At 54.8% G+C, this 23,073-nt stretch overlaps 1 protein-coding gene across 1 annotated transcript in view; it reads left to right on the top strand.

The window, feature by feature from the left end:
• The window catches only part of tcf7l2 (transcription factor 7 like 2), a 41,060-nt gene extending 29,956 nt beyond the window's left edge, over nucleotides 1-11,104 (top strand). The window contains exons 8-14 of the mRNA XM_068754794.1: nucleotides 5,495-5,635; nucleotides 5,708-5,870; nucleotides 5,952-6,059; nucleotides 6,722-6,785; nucleotides 7,300-7,350; nucleotides 8,309-8,381; nucleotides 10,741-11,104. Of these exons, the coding sequence (XP_068610895.1) occupies nucleotides 5,495-5,635; nucleotides 5,708-5,870; nucleotides 5,952-6,059; nucleotides 6,722-6,785; nucleotides 7,300-7,350; nucleotides 8,309-8,381; nucleotides 10,741-11,104 (964 nt within the window). The remainder of the gene's footprint in view (nucleotides 1-5,494; nucleotides 5,636-5,707; nucleotides 5,871-5,951; nucleotides 6,060-6,721; nucleotides 6,786-7,299; nucleotides 7,351-8,308; nucleotides 8,382-10,740) is intronic.
• The last annotated feature ends 11,969 nt before the right edge of the window (nucleotides 11,105-23,073 follow it).

Genomic DNA, 23,073 nt, shown 5'->3' with positions numbered 1-23,073 from the left:
TTAAATGGCGACTAAAGCCTTTCAGTGCCGAGAGATGAAGAATTGACAACATTCTTTCACATCATTACCGAGGGAGGGGGTGAGGAGGTGAGGGGGGGGGCGGGGGCGAGGGCAGGCGTCATCTCCCGATTGTTTTTCCTTTTGTTTTCATCCCTCCTTTCAGGATGTGCCGATCGGATCAGGCGCCGATGCAACGGAGGAGGTTTACGCTGCTTTTAATGACCCCCCCAGCCCCCCCCCCCCCCATCACCCCTCTCCTCCACGGCCCTTTCAGCTCGGGGCTGAATGAGTCCCAGGAGTCTCTCTCTGCCTCCCTGGAGTTCTGAAGGGGTTCATTAATCTTTCATTGGGACTATGCCCCCCCCCCCCCATCTCACACACCTCCCTTCCCCGCCGGGGCGACTGCAGAAGCCCGTTCTGGATGACCCTGTTTTACCATCGTCGCTCGTCCCGCCTCCACCAGCGTCCTGACCTGTCGCGGGTTAACTCTGCAGCGAGCGGCGCGTGGCTCCGCCCTGGACGGCGGCCATGTTACCCTAAGCCTGATTAGTGCCGCCTCCCTGCCTCCTGAGGGTGCGTGAGAGCGCCGTCTTCCACCGGTCTAATCTACAGCAGCGCTGTAATCTGGTTACCTCCCGGTCGGGGGACTGCGAGCCGGCGCGGCGAGGGGGCGGGGCTCCCACGGCAGAGCACGCCTAAAGCTCCAGCGTAATCTTCGGGTAATTGAAAGACGGCGGCCTGCACCACTTAGAGCACAAAGAGGAGATTACAGAGCTCAAACTCATTTGGCAAAAACGCAGAAATGGATTTTCAGCCCCCCCCCCCAACCCTGGGGGAGCGGGGGCTGGGAGGAGGAGGAGGAGGAGCTAATGACTGTGGATTTACACGCGCTGCCTTGATTTCGTGGTTTGCTGATGATCGATTACCTCACCGCAGCCGTGGTTTCAAAAGTGCCCGATCACACATCGGGCTCAGATGTGGACAGGCAGCCCCCCCCCCCCCCCCCCCCCCCCAGATCGTGTTACTGGAGTCGGGGTGACACTGCAGAACCCTGTTCAGCGTTCTCGCTGTGGCCGCAGGAGAACCCAGAAAACGGAAGCGCCTGATATTAACGCTTCGTTTTTGTCCCCCCCTTCCTCTCTGTCTCCTCCTCTTCCTGTCAGTCTAATAAGGTTCCAGTGGTACAGCACCCCCACCATGTGCACCCCCTCACGCCTCTGATCACCTACAGCAATGAGCACTTCACACCGGGGAACCCCCCCCCTCACCTACAGACAGACGTGGATCCCAAAACAGGTAATCATTTCCCCGCCTGCTTCCTGCGTGTAAAGGTGAACCCGCCGCCGCCTCGGGTCCCGCGTTCGGGACGTCCTGTCTGGAATGTCCCGCCGAGCCTCGTGTTTAATCTGATCCAATCGTCATTCCTGGCAGGATTTGCTCCGGAGGGGGTCCTCAGGGCTGCGTCCTTGGACCCTTGCACTGGGGTTCCCTTCTCGCTGCATTGTTAAAGGGAACTAACGCCCCAGCTGCTGTTTGATGTGGGGCTCGATGGGGCTCAGCGGCTAATTCATTAATGAGCTACATTAGCTCGTCAGCGCTAACCCGGGTCAAGAGTCAGTCCTCGGATAATTCTCGCCGCTCCGAGTCGACAGCCGAATTCAGCTCTAACAATTATTCTCTCGTCTGTGTTCCGCAGGAATTCCACGGCCTCCCCACCCTCCAGATATATCTCCTTATTACCCGCTGTCGCCCGGGACCGTCGGCCAGATCCCCCACCCGCTAGGATGGCTCGTACCGCAGTAAGCAAGGCTTCTTATTCCGGGTCCCTCTGGGTTCGAGTCCTCTAAAACCCATTTGAGCGTAGAACTCTGCTGCTTCAGCATCAGAACCACGGTCCAGTTCAGATCCGTCCAAAGCAGGTTTCGGGTTATTTCCACAATGTTCCAAAGCCAAACCTCGTTCCCAAACTATCCCAACTTTTGATCCATAAAAAAAAAAAATCAGGTGTCAAAAAACCACTTGGTTCTAATAGTCAGAACTTTTTTCCAGTTCATTTCCAGATGCTAGCCATTAGCGAGCTAATTTCCAGATGCTAACCTTTAGCGAGCTCATTTCCGGATGCTAGCTTTTAGTGGGCTGATTTCGGTAGTGCCAAGTCTTAATAGTCCCGGAGACATCTTGGCGCTACTCAGGAGACAATAACACACCTGTCTTCCTTTGAGCAGCTCATCTTGTCGGTTTCCACGGAAACCAAATTCCTAAAGCTAAATTCTTGAATGAAGAAGGAGAAGACGGAAACGTCCTTCGAGTTCGTCACGTAGCATAAAGCTGCACCTTGCCTCAGACTCTCAGGTGTGAAGACGCCCGACACCTGTCCGGGACCCCCCCCCCCCCCTGCTGTGAGCCAGAGACTCTTCAGCACGTCTCTGTTTGGTCCAATTAGAGTAATGAATTACGATCGCTTGCATTTTACTCACAATTCCACACGGGGGCTCTCCCGTGGTAACCCTTGTCAACACTTGTTAAAGTGACAAAAGGCTACAAATTAAGCTCAGTTAATTTACCGTTTTCTCGCCGCCGTCTAAATAGCGCGCGGCCCCGAGCGCCGCCGCGGCGCTCTTTGATTTGCTGAACTTTGTTTTGGTATAAATTTACATTCATTATTGTTTCCTTTGAACTTGTAGACCTCAATTAGCGTGACGGCTCCATTAAAGAGAGCCGCGCCTCGTCTTTAATTATCACAACAAAACACCTCCTTCCAGCTCGGGGAGGGACGGGGCCCCGCCCCGCCCCGGCGGCACCGAGCGAAGGGTTATGAAATTTAATTAGCTATTGCTATCAAGATTTGTGGCATTCAAATTGTTCAGAGCCCCCCCCCCCTTTGATCTGCACCCTGCAAGCCCCTCGATTTCTGTCCCGATCAAATGAGAATAAAGAGACCGGGGGGGCGGGGGGGGCTCCTCCAGCAACACGCTTCCTTTACCTTTTCGCCTTTCTTCTTCCCAGGCAAGGTCAACCTGTTTATCCAATCACGACGGGGGGCTTCAGACACCCCTACCCCACTGCGCTCACTGTCAACGCGTCCATGTCAAGGTGAGCCGGATCAGAACTCTTGAGTGTTTGGTGTCGAATGCACAAAACCTCCGCGAGCAGCAGCCCCCCCAAAGGGCCGACGCTCCGGCTCTTCTATTTATCATGTTCTAATGAGCCCCCTGAAGAACGTTTACCCCCGCTGCACGTCAGCCGGGCGGAGTCCAGACGGGGAGGGGGCCGCGACATTCAAACACGGCCCCCCCGACTCTTGGCTGGCACTTTGGTCCGGCCCATTAGGGCCCCGCTCGAGTGCTGCTGCTGCGGACGTTAGTGCACCCATGGGGGTGGGGGGCATCTTGTATACATGTGTGTGTGTGTCGGTTAAACTCCTCCCCCTCCCCCTCCCCCACCCCGCGAGGGACGCGTGTCCTCGCTTGGTGGGACGCGAACATAATTAATTTCTGATTACTAAAAGCTCCTGATTTGTTTTTTGGAGCCAAAAAACAAATCTGCTCCTCCTCCTCCTCCTGCTCCTTCCTCCTCCTCATCATCATTGGATCCAGGGATGAAGCCAAGCCCCCCCCCCCCAGCCTGTCCCAACGCGGCCTCTGGGGGGGGTCGGGGGGTCGGGTGCGGGGCCTATCCAGATGTTGGCTGCTGCTTTGCTCCCTCTACACTGATCAGCGTATTTCCAGTGCGGTTAATTGAATATGCTTCCTGGGATTTGTGTTTTGCTTTCGGGGGGGGGGGGGGGGGGCTGGCCGTGGGGAAGAGCTAATGTCCTGTGATGAGGCCTCCTAATTGAATTAGTTTAACTGAATAGATGGGGAGGGGTCTGGGGGCTCCCGAGAGAACAGGAGGTTTAACACACCCCAGCCCGCCTCCCTCCTCACACGGGAACACGGGAGGAAAGGAGCCCGGTACCGGCCCCCTGTGTAGCTGGAATTAGGATGCGGTTCCCGGTCCGATGGCGAGCACCTCACACCCGTCCTTTTAGGAGGGCGGACCAAATGAACGACATCGTTCTGATAATGGGGTGGAGCCTATATTGTGTGACAGGTGGAGGGCGTGAGGCCCGACGTGCCCCTTGTTCTTAAGCCTGCCCTTTGATACCCCCCCCCTTTCCTTGGAAACGGGAAAACCGCTCCGGCTGGATCATTACACATTAAACAGGAATGGGGGCGGCAATTAAATGGCACCTGCTGACCCCCCCAATCTCACCCCGAGCCGTTCTTACCGTTCAGATTGAGACGTAGGAGCCCCAGGGTGGGTGGGCGGGGCCTCCCTTTCTGTGCTGCTTACATTGAGCCGAGGCGCCGCTCGCTGCTGATGAGCCCGGATGGTGATGATGAGGAGGATGAGGAGGATGCCCCCATGCTTCAAAGGGATGGCCGTCATGTTTAAACCATAACCTGGGCCGTGCAGTGGCAGCAGGAGAAGGTGGGGGGGGGGGGGGGGGGACAGAGGAGGAGTTGAGAAGAAGAAGAAAAAATAGATCTCGGAACAGAGGAGATTTTAACAAGTGCACAGAGAGAGAGGAAGATGCAGCCGCTCTAATGATGGGCTCCCATCAACGGATGACATGGCACAAACACCAGGATGGAGGGAGGGAGAGGAGGAGGAAGAGGAAGAGGGGGAGCGTTGTGGCGCTCCCCTGAGACGGCCTCCGACAGAAACTCGTTGTTCCTGGCGAGTTTATCCTCATCATTATCTTCTGGCTCGGAGCCATGCAGCCAGACACGGCGGATAATGAGCCGCCGCCGCCTCCTCCTCCTCCTCTGCCTCCTCCTCCTCCTCCTCCTCTCTCACAGTCACGTGGAGTGTAAACACACACAGAAAGGCGTGTCCAAATAACGTGGCGTGAATAAATTAACGTGAGGAGCAGGAGCGCTGGAATGGCTTCCTGGAGATGAAGTGATGATGAGGAGCGGAGGGAAGAAGAGGATAATAGTTGGAAGCGGACGGAGAGCAAACATCTGAAGCGGAACCGGAACATTTTCACCTCCGATAACGGCCCCAGCGGCGCTCGCCGGTTCTCACGTGCAGGTCAAAGGTCGCCGCTGCATAAATCTCAGCTCCCATTGGTTCACATTGCGGTTTGCGGTTGCTCCGCCTCCTGCTGTCGCCAGGCAACCAAAGCCTTAGTGCAGCGGCGATGTTGCTGTCGGTTAGCAGTAACGTGCTAACGTGCTAACTCTGCTGACCTTTATAATTACGTTGGTTCCGTTACTATTAGAAGCGTTAACACGTCGAGGACTAGCCTAGCTAAGCTACGTGCTACGTCTGCTACGTAGCGCGTAGCTTTCAGGGCAAAGACGTCCCGCGTTTTGTCTCGCTGTGACTAAAGGCTGGTTCCATTCCCGTTATCGAGCGCGTGGGAGTGGAACCCATCGCCTTCAGTCTTGTGTTTATGTGCTCCATCTTCTCATTTCACCCGTGTCCATTCTGACCATTTACACAGTCTTCTGTCCTCCAGGTTCCCCCCACACATGGTGCCCCCCCACCACAGTTTGCACACCACGGGCATCCCTCACCCCGCCATCGTCACGCCGAACGTCAAGCAGGAGTCCTCCCACAGCGACATCAGCTCCCTCAACAGCTCGTGAGTACCGCCGCCGTTCACCTCCGTGCCGGGTCAGGGGGCGGAGCCCGCTCACCTCTCCTCCCTCCGCAGGAAACAGTCGGACGCTAAGAAGGAGGAGGAGAAGAAGAAGCAGGTCCACATAAAGAAGCCTCTGAACGCCTTCATGCTGTACATGAAGGAGATGCGGGCCAAGGTGGTGGCGGAGTGCACGCTGAAGGAGAGCGCCGCCATCAACCAGATCCTGGGCCGGCGGGTGAGTCCTCCGAGCCGGGCTCAGAGCTCAGCGGCCTGGCCGCGCCTCCCCCGGGCTCACGGGTGCGGTTTGTCTCCTCAGTGGCACGCCCTAACGCGAGAGGAGCAGGCCAAGTACTACGAGCTGGCGAGGAAGGAGCGGCAGCTCCACATGCAGCTCTACCCCGGCTGGTCAGCGCGGGACAACTATGTAAGTTTTTAGGTTTACAAGTCGTAGCGGCCGCTTCCCTTTACGATCAGAGGCCTCTCAGAGCAGGTGACGGTGTTGCTTAGCAACCGTAAACAGTATAGCCTTCCAGGCTAACATCAGCTAGCATAGACGCCGGACGCCCAGAGCTTATGGCGTGTCCACGGCCCGCCCACACGCGTGTTCATGCTGCTGCTAACGGCTAATTCGCACCGGACTTGTCTCCTGAATGTCCGTTGAAACGGACCCGGCGCCAGTGCTGCCGGGTCAGAGGCCTGTAAAGGGGGGGGCGGGTCACATGACCCAAGCCCGTCCCGTTGCAACACGAGGCCAACGCTTGCACCAAAGTCTAACTAGGACAAGATAAGGGTGCAGACTCGCTCCGGGTTTTGGGATCAATCCGAGCGGCGAGCCGCCGCCGCCGCCGCGGAGGATCACGCTGACGTCTGGATGCTCGCAAAGCGGAGGAGAATAAGACAAAAGATTAGAGAGGCGGAGAGAGCGGCGAGGAGGGAGGGACGCGGTCTGGCCTGCAGCGGCGGGCAGAGAGCGAGTAAATGAGAAACACAAAGACGAGTCCTGTTCTCCGTCTCATGTCGGGGGCATTCTGCAATATAATAACTAAGGTTCCTGTCCGTGTCTATTTTTTTCTTTCTATTTTTTTGGCGGCTAACCAACAGGGGAAAAGGAAGAAGAGAAAAAGGGAAAAGCAGCAAGCAGAGAGCAACGGTAAGCCGGCTGCAATTAGCCGCCATGTTAGAAGCGCCCCCATCATGGCGGCCGCTGTGACATCGGCCCACATTCAAGTCTAGCCGTTGGTTTTACGCTTTTATTTCTTTGGTTTGTTGTCGTGCCTGCCTTCTTCTTTTTTTTTTGTAGTTATGCTCTGCAATGCAATATTTAAATGTTAGCCCCTGCACACCCCCCCCCCCCCCCCTTAGCCTTCCCCAGCTAATAACAACTGAATATGCATGACCCTCCCCTTTGCCCCTTAGCATGGTGGTATTGTGATGTGTTCTGGAGAATGCTAACCATTAGCGTTGCTGCTGTGGCCTCTAAACGCCTGCAGACTGCCTGCCTGCTTGCTGCCTGCCTGCTGCCTGCTCACGCATGATTTTACCGGCGTAACGATGAGCATTACGGAGGTTCTAATCCCGTGACGATTCCTGACTGTACTGTTGAGCAGCGACTTGTCGGTGACGGACTTCTCCTTTAAGGCTTCTCCTTCTGTTCTTTTTTTCAGAACACAGAGAATATTTTCCAAACCCTTGCCTTTCACTCCCTCCGATTACAGGTGCTAATGTCATTTTGAGTATTAAATCACTAACTTGTTCATTTTCCTCTGTATTTTTGATTTATGCTTGAATTTAAAGTTTAAATTATATCTTTCTTTTTTTGCTTTCTCTTCTGTAAATGTTTCTGTCCTAGGAGTAATTACTTTATATCCATTATGCTGTGTGTAGCTTAGCCGTATTTGATCTCCATGCTTGATATTATATTCTTAATCAGTTTAAACCTCCTTAATCTAAAGCTTCGCTAGCTCGAGCTTCTCCTAGCATGAGTTTGGCTTTACATCTACTCGATTAGACCTGGACTCAAACAGCCGCTAACGGCTAGCCGCTTCTGTTATTGATGCCAGGTCCGAGGAGTAGGTTCCCTGCTCTTAATCCTTCCCCTTGCTAAAGGCTAATTTACCACCGCGCCGTTTAAAGGCTCATTTATGCGCAGCGTTTTAATAGACGCCGCCTTCGGACCGGGTTCTATACGATCTGTTTCCTGAAAGAATGCGGTGCAGTACCGCCAGAAGCCACTGGGGGGCAGCTTGTTTGCTACCTTGTTTCCACAAGCTAGCAAACAAGTGTCCTCCGCCATCGCCTTTTCTGCTGACTCAACGCTGCCCTCTTGTGGGTCAGCGATGCGTAGGAGTACGTTGCCGTTAACGACGGACGTGCTCATGTTCGCAGCGTAAATGAGCCTACCGACGTAACCTTTGGGAGCGTAGCGCTAGCGCTGCTAACACCTAGCCGCTAATTAATATCCCGTAGACCCGATGAGCTCTTCCTGTCTTCCCAGCATGCACTTTGAGTTTGACTAATGTCTGCAGCTGTAGTTCAGTCCTGGTGTCAGGGTGTTGTCTTGGGCGGGGCTCACGGATTCACCTTTACCTGTGTTCTCTCCTCCTCCTCTCATTTCCGTTTGGTTTCGGTTCTGTCCCTCCTCTCTGCCGGCCCCCCTCCCTGTCGCCGCGTCAGACCTGAGCGCTCCTAAGAAGTGTCGAGCGCGCTTTGGGCTCGATCAACAGAATAACTGGTGTGGCCCATGCAGGTGTGTATGGTGCGAGCTTGCACCGGCCGGGGCCAGGTGAGGGCGGGGCTACTGTGCACTGGGACTTCCTCCTTCGCTCTCTGCTGCCGCTGCTGCCTTCTCTTCCTTCGCCGGGCTATCGTGACCTCAGCTTCCTCCAGCCACGCCCTGCCGGTCTATCCCTTAGCTTCCCGCCGCTGTTTGATTTGACCTCCTGCTTGGGAAGGCGGGGGCTCCCTGCCGGAGTGCCTGTGTGAATGCGGGTTGGGGGGGGGGGGGTTCGTTGCGGTCGGCCCTGACCCGGCAGGTCGGGGCTCGGAGGCTCTGGAGCCTGATGGTCCGGTCCGGGGGAGGACGTCCCAGTGCTGCCAGCCTGAACCTAAGCCCCGGCTCCATGTTGATGTGTGTCCAATGACGTGTCCATTTCTCCTTGTTCTTGTTGTTGTTGTTGTTTTGTGTGTGTGTGTGTGCGTGTGTGTGTGCGTGCGTGTGTGTGTGTGTGTGTGTGTTGTGTCTACCTCTTTGGCTAACAGATGCAAATACCCCAAAGAAGTGTCGTGCCCTGTTCGGGCTTGACCAGCTGAGTTTATGGTGCAAACCGTGCAGGTATAACTGCTGTAGTCCCGCTGGGGGGGGGGGGCGCCCACCATGAGCAGCTCCTTCGCTCTGATTACGCCCTTCTAAATTTCCATCGTCGTGGTAACCGACGACCTCCCGCTCCTCTTTGCCGAGGAGCTTCCTGTTCTAAATTTCCTCCCAGTGGCAGAAAATGGATTTCTGAACACCGAATACCCCCCCCCCCCCCCCCCCAGTCTGACCTGCTGAAATCCATCTTCTGACCACGCCCTGGAGAAGTCCCTCCCATTTCAACTGTCGTGTGTTCTCATTGGCGTCCTTCTAATAACGATGTCGTGCTTTCTCTGAGGGCCTGCTCAGTGACGCTCTCTTCTGTGCCCTCTTCCTCCTCCTCCTCTTCCTCCTCCTCCTCTTCCTCTTCGATAACCCTTACTTAGTCCCTACCTGTTGTCTTTCTGTTCTGACACAAGCAGTCTTTGAATTGGGAATATTTTCATGGTAGGTATTTGTTTCTGCTCAGTAATACCCTTCTCTGTGTCTGGCTTGCTCCGCCTCCTGCCCCCCCCCACTCCCCAGCACCTCCCATCATCACTCATTCCATTTCATCATGGATGTGGGTCGGCTCCCGTTTTCAGACGATGGCTCTCTCGTCTCCGCCCCCCGCCGGCGTTCCTCGTTGTAATGGCGGATCAGGAGACGTGATGATTCCGTCTGAGCGGCGAGAAGTTCTCTCCGGGCGCCGTTTCCTAAAAGATGCATCTGCTGTAAATTTCCCCCGAGACGGGCGGATCAATAACGTGCACGGGAACTCGCTATCGATCGATACGTCTGTTCAAACATGGATATTAGCTCGTTTGTTGCAGTTTGACAGACAGTTATCGGAGCGCGGCGTGGACGTAGCGGCGCCGCGGCCCTCCCCCAGACCCCCCCCCCCCCCCCGTCCTGGGTTTGTACCGGACCCCCCACCCTGGAGGGAGATCCAGCTTGAGATCCGGTTTGAGCTAAATTAAGAGTCTTAAATCGTCCGCGGCCTTCGGGCGTTGCTGAGAGGAGGGTCACCGGGGGGTCAGGGTAAGGATGAGGTGGGCAGAGACCCCCCCCTGCTGGCTGGCCCCGGGACTCGGCAGGCAGGGAAGCGGGTCCTGAACCCACGCAGTAAAGCACACATGGTGCCTTGACCCCTCGTGCACACACACACACACACACACACACTTGTGTCTGTGGGGCAGATGCGGGGTAGTGTGGATCTTTTTGACCTCGCATCCAAAATCTGCCCCCCCAGAGCCGAGTGGAGGTGGAGGTGGAGCCGGGTGGAGGTGGAGCCCATTAGCAAACATTAGCACTGATCCGCCTCGTTTATTCTATCGCCGCCGCCGCCGCCATCTTCATCATCATCATCTTCACCTGAGCTCCATTCCCCCGCTGCTTCCTGTCCAGGTGCTCTACCTGTGCCCCGTCCTTCATGGCTGTCCTGTCTGGTGGTTTCGGCGCCGACCGTCATTTCTTCCGTTTAGTTCTCAGCATGACGTTTAACGAAGACACTTAAATGCACCTTCAGACCGTTGAGATCGACAGGAAGCAGGTTCAGACGGCGCAGGAAGCGTTGAGCCGACGTTCTGCGACCTAAAGGCGCGGCCCACCTAAAGGCGTGGCCCACCTAAAGGCGCGGCCCACTTAGAGGCGTGGCCTAACTTAAAGCCGCGGTAGCTTTAGCGTGACTGAAGGTGCATTCAGGTGCTCAGCGCTAACAGACTAGCCGCTCTGAAGCTGCGATGCTAACGTTTCCTCTTGCCTTGTCCTCCAGGAGAAAAAAAAAGTGCATCCGCTACATCCAAGGCGAAGGCAGCTGTGCCAGCCCCCCCTCCACGGACGGAAGCTTACTCGACTCCCCCCCCTCCTCCCCCTCCTCGGTGGTTCCCTCCCCCTCCCCAAAAGAGTCCAAACCTCAGACTGAGCAAATGCAACCTCTCTCACTGACTATGAAGCCGGCCCACCAGCCCCCCCACCACTCGCACCTCCTCGCCGGGCCCCCACCATCTTTGGTTCAGCTGGAGAACTCTGCCCGGGCGAGGAAAGCGCCCGGCGGCGCCCTGGAGCGCCATTCCCACCCGCTGCACGCCCCCACGGCCCCCCAGCCTCTGTCGCTAGTGACCAAGTCTATAGAATAGTCCTTCCTCGGCGCAGCTGTCTAGCCCCGCCCCCTGCTGCCGTCAGCTCCTCCCGCGTTGCGTTTCTGTGCCGTGAGGCTTTGAACATTTCCTTTTTGTTTCCTTAAAGTTCATTGGTCAATATTTGACCCGTCATCGACGAGCTCGAGTTCGTTCCGTCTTTTCGTTGATACTTCGTTCACCTTCCAGACGTTTAACGGTTTAAAGGTCGGCTGGTTCTCCTTCTTTATTTGTATTAAATACGAACCAATCAGCTGACACGTTCAGGCAGGGGGGCCGGGGGGCGGCGACGCCCCTCCCAGGAACAACTTTCATTGTGATGTTATTTGTTTAAATGTACAGAATGGGGGGGGGGTTATTGTGTGAAATATGCATTCTTCCACTGCGTTGTCCTTTCTTTGTTGTTGTTTACCTTTGGGGGCGGAGTCACGCGGGTTGGGTGGGCTTGTGAGGGGGGGGGCATTAACTTGGAACACCGCTAGGACCAGTAGTATTTATTGCTTTAGAGATTTGCTTGTTGTATCTTGTACGTGTCTCTTTTTAACCTTTTTTTTTTAATGCATTGTACAAATATTTTTTCTTAAGGTCAGCGGCTTATATGCGAGCGATCCATTTTTATGATGAGGTTTTAAACGGCAAGTCTTTGGTTGGGGGGGGGGGGGGGTCTTTCCTCGCTGAATTCCACTCGGAGTAGATCTGAACAGAAATGCACAACTTTAAACTTTATTTCGAGGAACTGCGTCTATAAGCCATTTGAAGAAAAGACGTGGTGGGACGGCGTCTTCGGGGGGGGGGGGGGGGGCTGTCCTCCTTTTTTATTGCTCAGTCGCAGACTGTCGATCCGTGTACAGATTTTCCGTGCCAAATTGTGTGCTAATGTCGCCGCCCCCCCCGAGCGCGCCGTGGGATGCTTTGTTTTTATTTCTTTGTTCTCATTTCCATCCCATTCTTTGCTGTGACGTTACATCGGTTGCTCTGTATGTAGTATAAATGTTGCTATAACAAATGTGTTTGGTAGCAAATTGTCAAATATTAAAATTTAAACTTAATAAAAAGGCGGACATCATACTGTATAAACCCACAAGGGCCAAATTATGTATATTAGGAGGTTCATAAAAAAAACTATTAAATGCAAAAAAATACACAAACTGCCACTTTGAAGTACTACTACGTATAGGTAGTTAGAAAAAATAGGCATGTTGATGTTGCAAGAGGCTGTAAAAAAAGCTGCAGGAGAATCATCCACTAGTTGAACATGACGCGACTGTAATCTGTCCATTTCTGCTTTATTAAGATGCTAACGATAAATAGTTTGAATGTTTCCTTAACGGCTGTGATGTTCCTGTTCTCTTTTATGCTCTTATCTTTCTGTTCGTTCTCTCCTCTTTTGTAATGAATAAATGTTTATGCTGTACAGTCTCTGTAGCATGCAGTTCTGTATTAATAAAAGCAACTTAGTATGTGCACGCCCTCGTCCTGCTTTTATTCTGAAATAAAATCCCGGAGTTTCGATCGATCTCGTTTAAACTGATTGATTCGCCCCCCCCCCTCCAACATTAGGATTAAACGGGGACCAATCTGGATGCATTCCACACATTCATCTTGAATTTATGCCAATTTTATTTATAATGTCAAAAATACATCAGATCTGTAGATAAATGTAAATATATAAAGTATAGATGGAAACAAAAACCTGTAACCATGGAGATGAATAAACGGAAATAAAGGTTCAGTGTTTGGTTGTTCTGGAGGGGAATAAACAAAGTTATTCACACAAACAAATATCCATCAAAAAGTAGATTTAAAACAGCAAAGACAAACATTCAAACTTAAAGCAGCGTCTCCGGCGCCGCTCGTTAAATCAAACACCAGAATATCGATCATTTCAATGAGATTCATTTGCATACGTTAAATATTAAAGCTGATCGGCTGCTGCAGGTTCACCATCAGTCGCCTTCAAAGTAAAAGCATAGCGGTTAGCTTTTGATGGCCTCCATCCTCATCCTCATCTTCATCACTGAACACCTTCCTCTGAAGCGCGTCTTCACAGCTGACCTCTGACCTCGGAGAACAAATGAGGAACATGAAAGCTGCTTATTGTGAGCGAGTCTCTGCCTGGCAACAAGAAGGCGGTGCGTGAGGCGGTGCGTGAGGCGGTGCGTGAGGCGGTGCGTGAGGCGGTGCGTGATGCGGCGCGTCATCCATCAGAGGACGGGTTTGTCCCACCAGGACGCGCATCATGCGGGGCAGGTGTAACACCTGGCACGCGTCCCGCAGGGATCCATTCCATTCTGGTTCAGAGGCGACTTTTTAAAAGACTTCTTCACTATTTAATCAACACGAGCACCTTTTTGCTGACGTCATCCCGGCTAGCACTCCTAGCTTAGCAAGCAATGAGGCTTCGATCGCCGTTGATTCGAGCTGTAAACGTGTCAGAGATGGACTGGACGGGCGCGGCGGCGCGCCTCGCCTCGGGACGGCGCGTGCACCTGCCCGGCTGCTGCCCCGGCCCCTAATGATGGCGCTGTGCGGCCGGCTAACGACCCCCCCAGTGGAGCGAGCCCCCAGGCTAGTGCCATCTCCATCAAGGCCCGCCTTCATCCTGCTTCGCATGGGCCTTCCAAAGACACGCGCACGCGCACGCACACACACGCACACACACACAGCCAATGACAAATAATTCATATTGTGGTTCCCGGAAAGTTCCAGCTGCCTCATTACGGTAACCGGCTGACATCGTCTCAGCTCCGCGGGATAAATGAGGAAGAGAACAGGTGAGTCGGTCGGAACCGGGAAGGTGAGTCGGTCAGAACCGGGAAGGTGAGCCGATCGGAACCGGGAAGGTGAGCCGATCGGAACCGGGGAGGTGAGCCGGTCGGAACCGGGAAGGTGAGCCGATCGGAACCGGGAAGGTGAGCCGATCGGAACCGGGAAGGTGAGCCGATCGGAACCGGGGAGGTGAGCCGGTCGGAACCGGGAAGGTGAGCCGATCGGAACCGGGAAGGTGAGTCGGTCAGAACCGCCACAAATCAGTAATGGATCCGTCTTGTTGTGTGGAGGCTGGATTGGGTGGGGCTTTATCAACTACCCCCCACCCCCCCTTTGTAGTTCCCTCTCTGGGGGGGTCGGCCGTCCTTCACCCTTCACCCGGTCCAACGTGCTTCCTGCAGCTTGAGGATCAAACTGTTGTTGTTTTGTTTTGTTGTTGCGGTTGTGGGCGGGGCTTCGGTGGTATGGTAGGGAGCATGGTTGGGGGGGGGGGGGTAAAATGGCCCTGGTCTCGAATCCCACTACGGGAATGAAATGGAGCAGGGGCAGCAGGGTAGACCCAGGGCACACCTGGGCGGAGTGGAGTGGACCGGTCCAGTTCACTCCGCCCAGGTGAGGCCCTAGGCCCACCCCGCTACCTCTGCTCCACCCCACCCCACCCCACCCCCACAGCGGGACTCGATCCCAGCGCCACCAGTTGAAAGGGTATAATGCTACCAACACACCACCGTGCTGGTGAGGAGACCCGAGGTAAAGTCACACCTGTGTCTGACCAGGTGATAGGCCCCGCCTCCTGGCAGTCAGCTGGTCCGAACCCCCCAGCTGCGTAGGATCAGCTGATTGAGCCAGCCAGCAGTTTGGTGAGTTTTCCTCTTGTCGTTTTACCAGCTGTTCATTTTGTGTGTTTAAAAAGAACTCGTTTGTGTTTTTCATGCGTTCTGGATCTGAACCCGCTGGTGCAGCGGGTAGCGCACTGGACTCCCAGCCGGAAGGTCCTGGGTTTGAAACCAAAGCGCGCAGCGCACGGATCTGTTGTTGTTTGGTCCTCGGCAGCTGTATCGATCAGCTCTATTGATCAGCTGGATCTGAATGGGAATGAATATGAATGACAAAAAGTGTACGACAAAAAACACGTTTGTGTATAATGAATGTATTCTGTGGGTTTAAATGTTTCCAAAATGGTAATATAATATAATCTGGCAGCTAGTCCAGCCCTAATCCTCCTCCATTGTTCCCCTGGTTAATTTGGGCTGGTCAACGGTTAGACACGCCCTCCGACACGCCCCTTATGAGATACTGCGTCTCAGCGGCGTTTCATCGGTTCTGGCTGCTGTGAAGCGTTCCAGCCCTGAGGGACGCCGTCTGGTGACACTCTGAGGCAACAGCCTGCAAAAGTGCTGCAGCCCCCCCCCCCCCCCCCCTGCCGGGTTTGGGACACTTTCCTCCACGTTTTGTCTTGCAGGGTGAAACGCGACGGAACTCCGTTTAAATTCCTCTACGCCTCATTTGGGCGGCGTCTAGCTCATAATCAAAGCGATGATTGGCGGCGCACAATAATCCTTCCCAATCGTTCTGGTGAGACGACGAAAGCCGAGCCGGAACGCGGCGGCGTTTCAAAGCGCTAGCTCTCGCTTTCTCTCGACGCCGCTGCGGATCTATCGATAGCCGAGCCGAGCTTCTCCGACTCTCGCCTCCTCCGAGAGGGAAACTCCGATCCCGGAACGTTTGGCGCCGCCGAGGCGAGCACGGACGAGCGAACCGGAGCCATTTTGTCGGAGCAAGCGGCGAGGGTTTTGGCGCCGAGCGAAGACACCAGAGGAGAACGGGGAGAGAGAGAAGAGAGGACGGGGCTCAACCCCTCCACTTCAAAGGCCCCCCCTCCAGCGGTGTCTTGTGATATTTATTTATTGAGATGATTTTGCCAGAAAACCGTTGGCCCGGCTGTGCCCCCCCCCCTTTGATATGAGAGGCGGCTCGGGGGGGTCAGCCAAAGAGACCCCCCCAGAGGAAGATGCATGGCTCATAGAGTACACCTAGAAAACCACACACCAGCCAACGCGGGGGGCGGGGCCAGGGGGCGGGGACTTGGGCATTGATTACTGTTACAGGGGCAATGATTTGTTTCCTCCCCCATGTTTGGAGGAAACGGCGCTCACATCGACGCTGTTCCCGTCCTGCAGCCCCCCCAAGATTACGCTAACGTTAGCACTTGTCTCTCTGTACTAGAGCAGGGGTCCCCAAACTACGGCCCGCGGGCCGGATCCGGCCCATTTCCACATTTGGCCTGGCCCCCTGAACAATACCAGAGACCCAAAATAACATTTACTTATTTTCCTTTCCATACAACGTGAGTAGCCTCCCTTTTATTTTTAACGACGGTCACATACGGCCAGAAAGTTAATGTTCTGTAATATCAACTTATTACATAGTAATTACTTTGTAATAACAGGGCAGGTTTCCTCACCTCCACGGTGGCATGGTTGGCAGCACTGTAGGGGGGGGGCAAAATGGCCCTGGTATCGAATCCCACTACGGGAATGAGATGGAGCAGGGGCAACAGGGTAGGTCCAGGGCACACCTGAGCGGAGTGGAGTGGACCGGTCCAGTTCACTCCGCCCAGGTAAGGCCCTGGGCCTACCCTGCCGCCCCTACTCCACCCCCACTCCCACAGTTGGATGCGAACCCAGTTCCTCCGGCTGTGAGTCGGTAACCCTACCGACCACGCCACCGTAAAGGTGAGGAAACCTGAGGTATTACTAAAGTCGTACCTGTCAAATAATAAGTTGATATCTCAGACCACAGCGTGTTGTTGTGTTGTTGTGTTGTTCTCTGTTGTTGTGTTGTTGTGTTGTTCTGTGTTGTTGTGTTGTTCTGTGTTGTTCTGTGTTGTTGTGTTGTTGTGTTGTTGTGTTGTTGTGTTGTTCTGTGTTGTTGTGTTGTTCTGTGTTGTTCTGTGTTGTTGTGTTGTTGTGTTGTTGTGTTGTTGTGTTGTTCTGTGTTGCTGTGTTGTTGTGTTGTTGTGTTGTTCTGTGTTGTTGTGTTGTTGTGTTGTTGTGTTGTTGTGTTGTTCTGTGTTGCTGTGTTGCTGTGTTGTTGTGTTGTTCTGTGTTGCTGTGTTGTTGTGTTGTTTGAGGTTTGTTGTTTGCTCCTCTGCAGCTGTATTGGATCAGCTGATTGATCCAGTCGTTCTTATTGGATCAGCTGATTGATCCAGTCGTTCTTATTGGATCAGCTGATTGATCCAGTCGTTCTTCGTTCATTGTTTCTGCGTGACAGATCTCCAACATAATGCATTGTCAAATAACTCTTAATATGGCGCTGACACGACAGCCACGCCCTAATATTCAGATCCGCTGCGGCTCATAAACCCGGCCGCCGCCATCGGCCCATCAATCAACCCCCCCCCCCCCCCCCCCCCTCACCTGTCTAAAACGCTCCTTTGGGAGGATGTTTACACGTGTAGCAATCTGGTGACCAATCACAGGCCTTTATTCACACATTGTTTTGTGTGGAAAGACTTCGTCGATCGATCCGATCGATCCGATCGGCTCCGCTCTGATGACGGACAGGATTGACGATCAGCTGCTCGTCGTCAATAAAACGCCATTTAGAAGGAACCGATAATGAGCAGAATCCATCGGAGCAGCTTCAGCACCACTGAGCAGGGTGATAGTCCGGGGGGGGGGGTAAACAAACAGATAGAGATGGATGGGAATGGGAAGGGAGGGGCCGCTGAGGAGCTGATCAATGGTAAGCGGGGGGGGGCTCTGGTTTGGCATATGAGATCAGCACAACGGTCAAATGATGTCGTCCATCAGGACGGACGCGGCGATTTACCATCTATTTCCTCATCAATCAAACTAGAGCGTGTGCGTGTGTGTGTGTCTGTGTGTGCGTGTGTGTCTGTGTGTGCGTGTGCGTGTGTGCGTGTGTGTGTGTGTGTGTGCGTGCGTGTGTGTGCGTGTGTGTGTCTGTGTGTGCGTGTGTGTGCGTGTGCGTGTGTGTGTGCGTGTGTGTGTGCGTGTGTGTGTGTGTCTGTGTGTGCGTGTGTGTGTGTGTGTGCGTGTGTGTGCGTGTGTGTCTGTGTGTGCGTGTCTGTGTGTGTGTGTGTGTGTGCGTGTGTTTAGAGTCGGAGGCAGTAAACTCCCGTTTACAGTCTGCTCTGTTTTGTGTAAAACCCTCAGTATTAATATTCAAATGATATTAATTTAAACAAGCCCCGCCCCCAGATAAAGGTTTATAGAATCTGTTCTTTTATAATTAAGGGAAAAGTAAAAAGTAAAATAAAACGCTGACTGTTCTGCTGCTTCCCGACACTCGGACGTCTTTGGCTCCTCCTCCTCTCAGGGAAGGCGTTAGCTTAGCGTTAGCGTTAGCAGTAATGGGGTCGTGACCTGCGTTAACCTGTCTGTGCCCCCCCCCCCCGTCCACGCTGAGATAACGTTTGGAGGAGCCTGGAGACCATCAAGTTCACCTCATTACTAACCTGCACTGCGCTGACCTCTGCACCACCCGGCCAGCAGCAACATGTGCTCCTCATCATGGGGGGGCTCGCCAGCCCCCGTTCACCATGGATCCACATCCCAGAGTGGATTTATGGGCCGGATTGAGGGCTTGGTCCAGAGAGACCGGGACGGGTCGGCGCTTCTGGACTGATGGACGATCAGAACCGGTTGAATCCAGTGTTTCATAAGGAAGTTAAATACCTGCCGTTTAGAGGGGGGGGCACAGAGGGGGGGGGGCTGTGCAGAGGACAGAACACACACGCTCTGTCATCCGGTTTGAGAGCGAGCTGGCACCGACCCGGGCTGGGAGAGGTTCTAGTTTCAGTTTCTCGCTCCGGGCCTCAGACACGGTTCATCTTTCACAGCTGATGACGAGTCCCGTCCCCCCCCCATGCTGTGTGTGTGTGTGGGGGGGGGGCTTTTTACCTTCCTCTTCTTTCTCGACAGAACAGCCAAAATCAAGAGGAAGCGACTCTGGAGGGCGGCGTGATCACCGGCTGCTCATCTATAAAGAGCCGATGGAGTCGTCTGCCCCGGAGGTCAAAGGTCAGACTCATCCTGTCAGAAACCGCGTCCTCGCCCCCTCCCTCTCCGCTTTGTGTCTGTTTATCCGTTTGCCGTTGCGTCTTCATCTCGCCGTTTCGGGCGCTCCTTGACCCGAACGGGCCGCGCCTTCCCTGTGAAGCGGCGCCGGCGACGCCCTTAAAGCAGACCTTTAAATTAAACGAGGGGGAACACAGATTGTTGTTTAATTCATCCGGACCCCCCGCCGCGGCGCCGCCTGGATGACGCCTGTTTGTGTAACACAAAGCGTGGATCCCGCCAGGGCCCGTAGATTACCTCTTTAAACCGCAACCAAGAGGAAGAGGAGGAGGAGGAGGAGAGAAACACACGTTCATACAAGGAATACGTTAATAAAAAGGTTTCTCCTGCTCCACACATGAAATCCTCCTCATCCAGAGAGGAAGAGGAGGAGAGGAAGAGGAGCGGCGGGAAGAAAGAACGAGGGAGAACTAGAGGGAGACGAAGAACGTCTGCGAAGAAGAAAGAGGAGCGAGGAGAGAGGAGAGGGAGCCACGCGCCTCCTCGTCCCCCGCTTGCGTCTCCCAGAATACCTGGTGCTGTGAGGCGCTCGGCGGACGGCCTCCCCAGAGACGCTCCGCCGGTATCATTAGCGAGGGAAACGGCGAGGGGAGCGGCTCAAGCGGCGTACAAACTTCAGCAAAACGTCAAGCGGGAGAAGGAGCCGCCTTTCTTCCCGCTCCTTCGTGTGGCGCCTCAGAAGCGGCGCCGCTCTTCTACCAAATTAATATCTCTGAAAATAAAAGCCAGGACAACTTTAAACTAGCGGCGGGAAGAAAGGGGCGGAGAGGAAGAGCGAGGAAGAGCGAGGAAGAGCCGGGCTGGCGTTCCCGCTTCCCGCTCACCTCGTTTTCAGCGCTGCGGTTTCCGTCTGATGAGGTCGTCTGAGCGAGCGTCAGCTAGCGCTAGCGCTAGCGGAGGGACATTTACATACCGAGCAGAAAGTCCTCCTCGACCCGACAACGCCCGACAACGCTCGACAACGAGCGCCGCGTTCGCCGACTGTTCCGCCATTTTGAGCACGCGCGGCTCGCCGAGTGCAAAATGAAAGTCTTCTTCGTGTGAATTAGTCGCGTCACTTCCCATCGCTTCTAAGAGGAGATGCTGGCGGCGCGCTTCACGCGGAGCCGTCAGGACGGGCGCCGCCGCCGCCGCCTAATCAGCGGGGACGGCGAGCAAAGCCAAAAGCGTCTTCCTCGTCTGTTGCAGCCGTAATTACGAGTTGGATCTAAACAAGCAAACAGCTGCCGCCCGACCGCGCGTCTCGCCTGTGCTACGTCACCGTTTGCTACGGCTAGCCGTTAGCTCCAGAGCCGCTAATGCTGCTAACGCATTACATTTGAGGTGTCCAGGAGATAAAGCTAGCCGCAGCTATCCCGATCAAAGACACGTCGTTTAAGCAGGAAGTGAGACGAGAACCAACGAAAGGCCTTCCAGCGGCGGAGCCGGGGCGATTGATCTCGCCGTACAGACGCAGGACGGCCCCATCCCAAACCGACGAACCAATCGGAACACTCGGCTTTTCAAAGCGACGTCTTCTTTCAAACTGTTCCCAAAAAATTCTGTCTAAAAAAAAAAGAAGAAGAAACGAAGACGAGATCCTGAAAGACTGAAGCTAATTTCTTCCCTTCAGACGGGCCGACCGTAAACTGTTGAGCGAGTCTCTTTGTGTGTTCAAAATAAAAAGTTAGCCGTCACGCGCTGACAGCTCGCCACGTTTCCCGAAGCCTGCCGGCTAAACTCGCCGCCATTGTGAAAAACAAGGAGCGTCCCGGAATCAAAGCTTCGGCTCCGGCGCTCCGGCCGCCGCGCTCAGACGCTAATAATCGCTTCCCTCCCTCCCTTTCTTCTCCCTCGTGTGAAACATCGCTTTGCCTTTGATTGGGCTGTTTAAATTATTAGCACGCCACCGCGGTGGAGACGGCTGGCGGCGGCGCCGGGGAGAAGGGGGGCGCGGGCCTCCCGCTGAGACGCACGGCGTGGAGACGAGGCTCGGACCCTCTGTCACATCACAGGAAGATGGCGTCCAATAAGCAGCGGCGACGGCCGCGTCTCTCCTGTCCCGCTTACCGACATGCTTTCACTTAGTGTTTGTTCCCTGGAGGCTTGTTCCGGGGGGGCGGGGGGGGGGGGGGGGGGGGTCCACGCAGGTTCCTGTTTTGTCTCGGGGCTACCGGGGCGATGCAAATTCAGGCGCGTTAGATCTCCAAACGAAGGACGTCTGTCCACGAAGCAGATCAGACCAGTTCGTCCTCTGCGAGGGACGCTTGTCCTCCGACGGACAGTTTCCCATCATCATGCAGGAGCGGGAAAACACGACCTTGATCTGGGATAGGACGTCCCGGAGGTGTGAAAGGTCGTGCCCCCCCCCCTTCCTCCAGGCGCCCAGGATGTCCAATCAGGACAAAGACGGAGACGACGCCTCATAAAGGTTCCTGCTTTGATTCGCTGGTTGATTGATTGATTGATTGATCAACCTGAGGAGGATCAGAACGTCCTTTCTCTTTTCATAGTATTTAAACATAATCAATAAGAACTGCTCAATATCAAATCAATAATCAATAATAAAGCTCCTAATAGTCCTTCTTCCCGTTGAACACAGGAGCAACTTTTAAATCAGGAATTGATCACAAATCAAAGTAGAATTTTAACTATTCCACGTGACGTCACGCGCCGTGACCGTGACCCCGGCCTGCTTCATCCGTCCAGGGAGCGCCGGTGTGAAAGCCCCCCGGTGCCGGGGCCGTTCCTTGTGCTCTTCTGCCACCTGGTGGCCGCCGGGGGGGCTGCAGAGACGTCAGGACGCATCTGAGGAGATTCTTGAGCGTCAACCTGGAACGCAGAAAAGATCAATCTCGTCTTCACCTTCATCCTCCTCTTCATCACGTCAGAGGCGTGACAGCTGATTCCGCTTTAATGACGAAGACAATTAACGTCCTCCTGGGTGCAGAACAAGGGGGGGGGGGGGGGTGTTTACCCACGTCATCATTGAAGTGACGGCCCATCGGCTCATCTGCATAATTGAAGAGCGTTAAGAGTCGGTGGACTCAGACGTCATCATTAGACCCCCCCCCCCCCCCACACACACACACACACTCCAGGACCAGATCCGGGACCAGCCTCGGGACCAGCTTCGGCACCAGCTTCAGCACCAGCTTCAGCACCAGCTTCAGCACCAGCCCCGGGACCAGCTCCGGGACCAGCTCCAGGACCAGCTCCAGGACCAGCTCCATGACCAGCTCCATGACCAGCTCCGGGACCAGCTCGAGGACCAGCTCCAGGACCAGCTTCGGGACCAGCTCGAGGACCAGCTCCGGGACCCTTTGAATTGTGGGTAAAGTGTTCACTTCCTGGCCCCTGAGCGGGACCAGCTCCAGATTTACATCCCGCTGAAGCTTTTATCTGGTTCCAGTTTCTTGGATTATGCAGAACTGGATCAGATGTGGGCCGGGGCTGGGAAGGCCAGGTTTAGGCCTGATCCGGATCGATGGTTGAACGTTTGCATGCTGAATAATGAAGCCGAGACGAGCGGAGCGGGTCGGGGTCACCAGCGGGATCAACGGGCCCCGGCTGGGTTCGGGATCCGCTGGGATCTGCTGCATCCATTAAGTCAGTCTGGGTCAGAGCAGGAACCTCCGGACCTCCGGACCTCAGCTCCTTCTGGGTCATCCCGAGGAGCCGCAGGAGATCTCTCCATGTTCTGGGTCCAGGTCTCCTGGAGAACCTTCAAAGAGCGGCGCCAGGAGGCATCCTGATCACATGACCAGCGCCTCCACCGGAGGAGCAGGCCCTCCTCGCGGAGGCTCCGTTCAGGAGGTGCTGTGGTCGAGGGCGGCGTCAGGAAGACGCAGATCGACTCCCGCATCAACGATCTGCGTTCGGAGCTTCGCTTTAATCACATCAAGCCTTCTGGAGGAGGAGAGGAGGAGGAGGGGAGGAGGAGAGGAGGAGAGGCGGAGGAGGTGGAGGAGTTCCCCCCCCCCCCCCAGCCGTTCATTTATCAAGCATTTTATTCATGCATTTGAAGCTTGGCTCTGCAGCAGCTGACCCCGGCGACCCTTCAGAGATGGAGCACAAGCTCCCTAAAGAGGGAGGGGGCGGGGTTTACTGGGG

The sequence above is a fragment of the Brachionichthys hirsutus genome, chromosome 21, assembly GCF_040956055.1.
Source record: "Brachionichthys hirsutus isolate HB-005 chromosome 21, CSIRO-AGI_Bhir_v1, whole genome shotgun sequence".
Lineage (NCBI taxonomy): Eukaryota > Metazoa > Chordata > Actinopteri > Lophiiformes > Brachionichthyidae > Brachionichthys > Brachionichthys hirsutus.
Note: the sequence above shows the minus strand (reverse complement) of the source record. Positions and strands in the feature narration are given on the sequence as shown.